This window comes from Nannobrachium achirus (assembly GCF_963921795.1).
Source record: "Nannobrachium achirus genome assembly, chromosome: 3".
NCBI lineage: Eukaryota > Metazoa > Chordata > Actinopteri > Myctophiformes > Myctophidae > Nannobrachium > Nannobrachium achirus.
Genome location: NC_137812.1, coordinates 47,060,069 through 47,069,218, shown reverse-complemented (window position 1 = coordinate 47,069,218; position 9,150 = coordinate 47,060,069). Strand labels below are relative to the sequence as shown.

Genomic DNA, 9,150 nt, shown 5'->3' with positions numbered 1-9,150 from the left:
ATCATACCAAAATATTATCTACAGATATAGAGCTTCTCAAAAATGCTAACCTTTACTACCTTTCCGAGAGCGACATCTGGTATGGCCCATGGACTAATAATGTGAACATTGAAGACTGAAGACGCCACTTCTTGTTGACCTGGTACAGTATGACATTGTTGTTATGAGTACAGCTTCGCTCATCCTATGTGTATACTGTAGATAAGGCCTTTATCAGAGAACGCCTTACGATGGTGTCAAACACTGAAAATATAAGAGCTACAAACTCACAACGTGCCATGGATGCGACGCAATGTGAGATTGTAGATCTGATATTTTCAGCAGTCGCAGTCAAAAGGATAAGATTAGTCCAAGGACAACTGGTTTAGAACACAGTTTCACTGTTGATAGACTACACTTTGTATGCTCATTATATTCACTGTCAACTGACTGTATATTATTATAATTATCTATCCAGGTAACAGCAATAAAACAGTAGCATATATAAACACTTTATGTAGCCTACTGTAAACAAGAAAACATGAGTCGCTCGCGGTCAGAGCTGCCGAGGACTCAAGAAAAAGAAAAACACCTGCACCGATTGTCCCGGGATATCATATGACATCAGAAAAACGGCTAGTCTAGAATTATCTTTTAACTCTCAGCATACATGGATACATAGATGGCCAAATCACTGGTGTGGTAAAATGCAGCCTTAAAGGTGCTATGTGCTCTGAAAACTCATAGAGTCATGCAGTGAGCGATTCTTTCGTAGTGAGCGATGAATAGCCACAAATGGACATGTTCTTATTTATACACATATAGCACATAAAGTGATTGCAGAGGGGAACATTAAATCAAATGTTATAACCGTGGTTGACCAAAGTCACTAAGTGCTATATATTTTTCTATTTTTTATTTTTTATATAAGTTAAAAATAAAAATAAAAATAAACTGAAAAGCTGAAAAAACAAAAAAAGACAACATTCCACAAATGAAAGACCAAACAAACTGAAAGTTACAGAAACAATACACATCAAGAGGCCAAACATGCAGGAGGCTCAGCGATAGAAGATTAGCACGGAGGACTCCGTAAATTCCTTCGATGCACTCCAACCTGTCTTTGTACCATAGCCATTCCAGTCAAGGCCACTGAAGTCACCACATATTCTCGGTGCAGTAGGTCTGTATCCTCCTCCACCAATACAATACTATGAAAATGCAAGGACACACACACACACACACACACACACACACACACACACACACACACACACACACACACACACACACACACACACACACACACAGTGTATCAATTAAAATGTTTTTATTCCCAAATGTTGATAGAAGGACTGAATACTATATTAAGTTAAATATTTTTTTCATCTTGATTTGCCCTATTTGGGAGCTGTTAAATCTTTGTTTACATAATGTTCATAAACATTGGAATATAGTGATTTTAGGTACATTTCAAATGTTATATTTTCCATCTTGGAATGGAAAATGGAACAATAAGAATGGAACACTAAATGATATGTTCAAACTAAGCGATTCTCGATTGGTCTTTCATAAACAACGTTTATTAAAAGCACGAAGCTTAAATCTTAAATCTAATCTTGGCATGTGTTCCTCAATATAATTCAAATGTGCGGGCAAAGTTTCACTGCAATCGGAACACTGCATTCATGATTTGCAGCATTTTGTTCAAAATGCGCCACTCCTACAAACTTTATATGTCAATCTTAGCAAGACATGACAAGAAATCATGTGTACCGATTTGTGTGAAATGTGGATAAAATCTAAAGGAGTAATATGATTTTTTCCATAAGTCAGCCTCCTGGTGGCGCTATAAAAGGCAGAGGTGGAAAAATGCTGGGCTGAGGTTTTTCCTTTAGGGAATGCACATAAGTTTTACACTGATAGAGGTGGAGTTATAGTGGAGTTATAGTTCGAGCAAACGGCCTGTTATAGCACCACCATGAGGATCATTTGAAAAGTTCCAAGTGCCATTTCTTCCTCTGCATAGTGGGAATGTGCGTGCAAGATCTCGGCCTCCTGGTGGCGCTATAACAGGCTTATGTGAAAAGAATTACAAACATTGTGTAGTGGAGATCTGTGTATTAACCCATTCTGTGCCCCAGAGATTAACAGATTAAAATGTCCAGAGTGCCTCTCGCTGGCCCCATTAACTCAGTTAGCGCCGGGCGACTTTACGAGCGACTAGTTCACTATGGCGTTTGGTGCCGAGCGACTCGGAGCGACTTTTATATAAAAGCATTGTTTAAGCTTTTAATATGTGTTTATAGACGGAGCGAAATGGTTAGCTTACCTCAGCTAATGTCCACACGTAAACCGTGAAAAAAAAGGATACGATTATGACGTCACCTTTAAACCAGGGCTTCCTGTTGACAACAGGCCTCTGCTAGCGTTAGCCTCAATGCAACCATCCGACCCTCACGTAGCTTCACTAGGTCGGATTTTGATTCTGAAACTTTCTGTGTGGCATCTAAATACGTCCCGATGCCCATACCAATGGTGGTTTGAGACGATCAAGCACGAATTGAACAGTATTGAGCTGAAATGGTGACCGGCGGCCCGTCCATGTTAAGTCAATGAGGACCAAGTCAGCGTCTCATCCTGTTATGTGGATTTAAACAGGCTTAACATGGGACCATGTCAGTGTATGGTGTATGGTGGTCTCTAGTGGTCATCTGGTGGTATGGTATGTTGAACGTGCATTCGTTAAGGTGGTCTGGTTAAGGTGGTCTGGGGGGATACAAAATAGCTATTTCCTGGCGTTATAAGCGCACATTCATATTCATATTTTGGAAATCTGGCCCTGTATGAGTTAACGGCCTGTCTCTTATTTTGAAGGCCAGAAGTCCATAGCGTTAACACTTCCGGTCTGACGTCATCGCGTCATGACGTCATGACGCTCGTCGTCCACGTGGTGTTGTGTAATGGCGGAACGGAGGAGATCAACATGTGTTTTATTAGCGATCATCTATTGCCATCCTCCCACTTGAAAGTGTTGTTTTGAGATAATGGACATTAAAGATGAGATTCCCCGTCTGCCTCAATGTTATGGGATTACTATTTTATGCTCGTGGATCCGTGATGATGAGAAATCAGTGACGGAGATCGGCTCGGAACCTTCCGCCATTGTACCCGGTAGGATAACCGCCGTTACAGTAATATATTACTTTTCGCGAGTATACTCGGGATCGGCACTCAGGCTACTCGAGTACTTTTCACGAGTATTCTCGGGAATGGCACTAAATCGGTTTTAATATGTACATTGCAGACCAACAGCAATTTGCAAGAAATAGCACAACAAATTTGGACATCATATGGCAATTAACCATCATGGAGTTAAGACAATGCGAGGGGAGTTGAATGTTGATATGTAATGTATTCATAGTAAAGAGAGATAGTACTCACATGTTGAACATTGCATCTACCGTCTTTGGGTTTAACTCCAGAGCATAAGGCAAAGGAAACCCCCTCAGCATTAGTAGGTCTGAAGGTTATCCAGCCAGGCTCAAACTCTCCTGAAAGAGAAGACCATATTTTAAACTGTGCTAAATTTACTTGAGTAAAAGTAAAAAAGTATTGGTTTCAAAATGGTGGAAAGTACTCTGTCCCATTTCACAAGTTTTCAAATCAAATGTCTGAAATTCTTTTGAAAATATTAGATCTACAAGTTGATCGGCTATTTTCAAATGGCCAAAATGTATAGGATTGATGAGGTTAATACGTGTTTTGTAATAATAATCAAAAGTAAAAAAAATACCTCAAAACTACAGGCTACTTAAAGGGGAAGACCACCCAGAGTTGTGTGGAAATAAAAAAAAAAGTTCCCCCTCTTCTGTGTTGCCTAGAACTGGAGGATTGATTTTGGGGTTTGTATTGTAAAGTACAATGTGTGATGTCATCAAGTTGTGATTTGCAATACAAAACCCAACATCAATCCTCCAGTTCTAGGCAACACATAAGTGTGGGAACTTTTTTTTTTAATTTCTAACCCTAACCCTAACTCCTCTAAGGTATATTAGTTCAATATTGAAAATGGGTGGTCTTCCCCTTTAAGTACAGTAGCCTACTTGAATACATTTACTTAGTAACTTAACACCAATGCATCACTACAACATGCCTTCATAAAGAAGTCTTACCATTTGAATTGGGTCCATACAAGCTTTTTACGGTCTCATCATTCCCAAAGTCGTATTTAATACGTTCCATGTGTGGTGGGGGTAGGCAACTGTTTTCACTGTCATATTTAACAGGAAAGTGCTTGGCAATGGAGGGAAAAGTGGGTAGTATATAAATGACAATAGCCATGCACTGTTTTAACAATGATAATTATGCTTTGATGTACTGTAGTCACATGAAAACACAACATAAACACAGACCTTGACAACTAAAATAAATGTCTTATCTCAACAACTTTCAACCTATGTAGTAGGTGAAAATGTTCAGATCTTTCAAAGAAATAACAAAAATAGCACATCTACAAGCTCACAACAGCATGTCCAAATTTGTAGATTTGCTATTTTTGCCGCACAATTTGGTATAAAACAGTAGTTAGTCAGGATCAATAGCTATAAAACAAAGTTTTGAAATGGTAAGATATTCTGATAGGAAAGGGGCTACAATGCAGTAATGAAAGATGTACTGTAATGTTTTACTTAAGTAAAAGTATAAATTCTGCAATATAGATAATACTCTGTTATAAGTAGAAGTATACAAAAGTAAAAGTACTCAATGTGCAAGTTTCAAAATAATGCATCGGAATACAGAACCCCAAAACTTGAGTACTTGGACTTGTCAAAAAGTCTTGCACATCAGCTACAGTACACATTGTATTTACAATGTACAATGTGACATTCAACTGATCTTACTTGAAAGAAGTGGTAGAAGTTCCTAGCCCGGAAGCCAAACATGCCAGTGGTAGTGCGGTACCGTAAGATAGCTTTTCTCTTCCATTCACAGGCTGGAGTGATGTTGGGAACATGCCACACTGCCACGTTCTGTGAATCCTCAATATCATAGTAGCCAGGATTCTGTCAAAGACAAACAAAATTAGAACAATAATAAATGTACATTTATTTACACTTTCCAACAATTTTCCATGAAATACCATTATTTTATTTTATTTATTGCGTTAAAGGTACAATAAGTGATACATTTTGGTTAAAACTGAAAAGGTTAAAGGCAAGCTCTATATTCTGATAATCATTGCTATATTGTATTAGTAACAGAGATAGGGAGACCCTTTTTACTGAACAACCACTCTATAGCAATGATTATCATAATATAATGTTTCAATACTAATTTAAAAAAAGATGTTCAATTTAAACATTATATACAGTGGTAGTTAGAGATTATGGATATGGGTGAATAAATAAATATGACACTTTGCATATTTAGATTTTTGAGCGGTGGTAGACCGCTCCATAGCATGGCCGTGTGTGTATCCGTGTATGTATCCGTGTATCCGTGTATGTATGTATGTATGTATGTATGTATGTGTGTATGTAGCCTGAACTACCACTCAGTGACTTGAGTCTAGTCTGAGCATCAACTGCAATATTCTCTCTCTCTCTCTCACACACACACACACACACGCACACACACACACGCACGCACGCACACACACACACACACACACACACACACACACAACCACCGCTCAGTTCACACGGGTGTGATTTTGTATTATGTATGTACACAAGAAAGGCAGTGGTATAGGCCTTTACTGTATACAGTATACACAAGTGCATTGCACTTATGTGCACAGGGGATAAGACATAATAGTGGAGAACCAGGTGATGAAACTTGGGTAAAATCTCTATTTTGTGACGTCCCATTAGTCCGACAAAGGGATAGGGTTAGGGTCAGGATTTAGGGTTAGGTGTAGGCATAGTTTTACTGAGGTGAGGGTTAGGTTTAGGCATAGTAGCATTCACCAGGTTAGCATTCACCAGGTTAGCATTAACCAGCATCAGCAGGTTAGCATTTCACCAGGTTACTATTCACCAGCGTCGGACGAATGTGACGTCGGACTATCGAACGTCTTAATAACGCTACGCTCTCTGAAACTTGGAGTTTGCATCAGTGCATCTGTGTATCAGGAGCAGGGGTGTAGTTGTCCCGATTTAAAATGAAGCAAACACGGAACTGAAGGTTCCTATGTTTGGCCGCTAGTTGCGCTGTTCTGGCTCCAGAAGCAACATGTTCTCCATAGGGTTCCATTCATTTCCCCCAAAATTTTACATTTGATTTTCTTACCTTCTTAATAAACATTGTCATAAATACTTTATGGTTCCTGTCGCTAGTTTAAAGCCTTATTTCAATCAACATGATTTGCGTTTTGTGAAAATATGGTCCAATTTATGTTATATTTGTGATGGTTCTTCTTCGTGTGCTTTATTTTCGGCATGTCCCATGTATCCTTACGGTTGCACGTGACCGTTTGTAGCCAATAGCATTCCTTGGGTACCATTAAAACAATGATTGCGACACCCATACAACGGCCAAAAAAGCTTCATTTGCGCAGCATAGAAACCTATGACTTTCCACTGTCCATATTTTTTACAGTCTATGATCAGCAGAAGGCCTATGGATGTAATAGAATGGGTAACATGGGAGCAGAATAAATCAAAGAAGCATTAATAGGCCAGTCAATCTAAGCAAAAAAAGGGCCTGACCCAAAAGAAATTGCAATAGTAATGGTTCAAGGTTTTTTATGATCCTTAGAGTCATCCAAAACACATGGTAAAAATCAACCAAAATATTCTTAGTGGATCAAGGTGAATTCAGGGGGTTCACGTTTGGGTCCCTTCACTTACTATACAGGAAAAAATAACCCCCAAAAAAATCCTCTTTAAGTAGCATGTGAGGGGTCTAACTAGGGGTTTTTCATGATTCTAATTCCATTCCAAGCATTTGTTTTGCACCAAAAACATTCCTCGGGGTAAAAACTGACCCCCAATACTATGGTTTAGTGATGAGTCATCACTTTTCTGGGGTCAGCTCAGTTTTGCTGTGTCCCTTTTTAGCCTGGGGAATGTTTTTCGTGCAAAACAAATGCTTGCAATGGATTCAGGATCATGAAGAACCCCTAGTAAGACCCCTCACATGCTACTTAAATAAGATTTTTTTGGAGGTCTTTTTTTCCTGTATAGTAAGTGAAGGGACCCAAACGTGAACCCCCTGAATTCACCTTGATCCACTAAGAATATTTTGGTAGATTTTTAACATGTGTTTTGGATGACTCTAAGGATCATAAAAAACCTTGAACCATTACTATTGCAATTTCTTTTGGGTCAAACCTCAGATTGACCAGCCTACCTTGTAATCCTCAGAGGTGGCCCCCTCCACTGTTCCAAATGTGTTTCTGTTTTGCCAGTTGCCGTCTCCAGCGGGCACCTCTAGTTTGTACTGCTGTGAGGACCAGCGGTCATCCACTGAACATTTCCCAAACATGTTGTTCTCATGGACACTCGCCACCAGTGTCCAGCCACCACCATTAGTCGTCATGTCACAGAAGGTCTGGTATAACAGGCCATTCTTAGTACAGAGGTGATAGATGCCATCTGAAGGGTTGAAGAGGCAGAAACATGAATGAAAATCAACATTAAGTAGGAACAAGAACACAAATAGAAAGACAGTAGTGAAGCTGCTATGTCCTGAATGAATCACTTCACCTTCTACGATATTCAGCTCTTCTCTGAGTTCTCTACAGCTTCGGTATCCTCCTGTACAGAGAAAATCACATTGTGACTGCATACTGTCTTCGTTTCCCAGACACCCCCCCCCCCCCCCCCACACACACACACACACACACACTCCCCCCCTCCCTCCCTCCCTCCCTCTCTCTCTCTCTCTCTCTCTCTCTCTCTCTCTCTCTCTCTCTCTCTCTCTCTCTCTCTCTCTCTCTCTCTTCTCTTCAGGGAAGTAGATTGTGAAGTATTACAAATGAATAGCATTGTACTTGTAGATTAAAAGCCAAAGTATAAAAATGGGACTTAATGCGGCATTTAAAACAGTAGGGTCTGTTTTAATATGGAACGGTAGCTTGTTCCATAATTTAGGGCCTACAACAGAGAAGGCGCGGTCCCCTCTAGTTCTCAACTCGTTGGGACAATACATTTTTCTTAAGGCCTTAGGATGTTGCTGACAGTACCTGAGACATGGTGCACGGCCATGCAAATGATGAACAGGAAACTCCAGAAGAACATGACGACTGGGGAGAGGGAAAGAATGACAATAGTTCATACCACTTTGTTTCCAACCAAGAAAGGTTCTGTCTATAACAGTTCAATTTAGGCCATTTGAACAGTAACATGTAAAGTAGCCTTAAAATCACTTTGCTCAACAATGTGTTAGAGAGGACCATCAATAACCATGTACTGTATATAATTCAAATAAGACAGCGTATAAATCAATGACCTTACCTCATTAGATTAGACAAGCAAGACTAAGCATTCTGTGCCTACAGATCTTCTTATAAAGGCCATTTGAATTGTTTAGGAATAAGGAATGAGATAACAAGATGGAATGCTGCTTGTCAACACAATTCCTTGCTTTTCCACTTATCTGCCAGACTAACAGTAGCCTGCCATAGGCAAGACGGTAGATTTTCAGGGGATTTGCAGACCATTGAGCTTGTAGTTCAGCTATTTTTATGACCTTCTCTGACTTCAAAGTTTAAATCTACCTTTGAAGGTAGATTCAAGTGGTTTCTTGCCATTTGCAAGTTTCTGCAAAAATACGCTAGCCTGACACTCAGCCTGAAATTACATTTCGTTTCACTCCATTATTCAGTCTGAAAGCCCTTCCGTCGTTTCTGGGATGGGCATTGCCAAAGAGGCAGTCTTCTGTGATTGGTTCACCGCCTGACCAATCACAACAGTAGCAAAGCAGATGACGTAGTTGTTATTGGTGTTATGTGGCTGGCTAACTTAACCTGTTGCTACTTGCTAACCAAAGAAACAGGCAGAATAGGAGCACTACAAACTACAACAAAACATGCTACTGATGTTTCATAGCGAGATCGATATGATTGCATGTTACCACGGCGGGCGACGCGATATTTATGTTTGGGAATGTACGGTGCGGTGCTGGGTTATTTGGAATATCGCACATGAGTTCTGGGAAAACCCC

The 9,150-nt window shown here is 39.9% G+C and overlaps 1 protein-coding gene across 1 annotated transcript; it reads right to left on the bottom strand.

Annotated features, from left to right (window-relative positions):
• Nucleotides 1–1,040: 1,040 nt before the first annotated feature.
• Nucleotides 1,041–8,225, bottom strand: LOC308282296 (intelectin-1-like; the record flags this gene model as incomplete). The annotated part of the gene is made up of 4 exons (XM_080722643.1): nucleotides 1,041–1,190; nucleotides 4,884–5,045; nucleotides 7,336–7,580; nucleotides 8,171–8,225. The coding sequence occupies 4 exons, from the start codon at nucleotides 8,223–8,225 to the stop codon at nucleotides 1,041–1,043; spliced, it is 612 nt and encodes a 203-aa protein (XP_080578769.1).
• Between the last annotated feature and the right edge of the window lie 925 nt (nucleotides 8,226–9,150).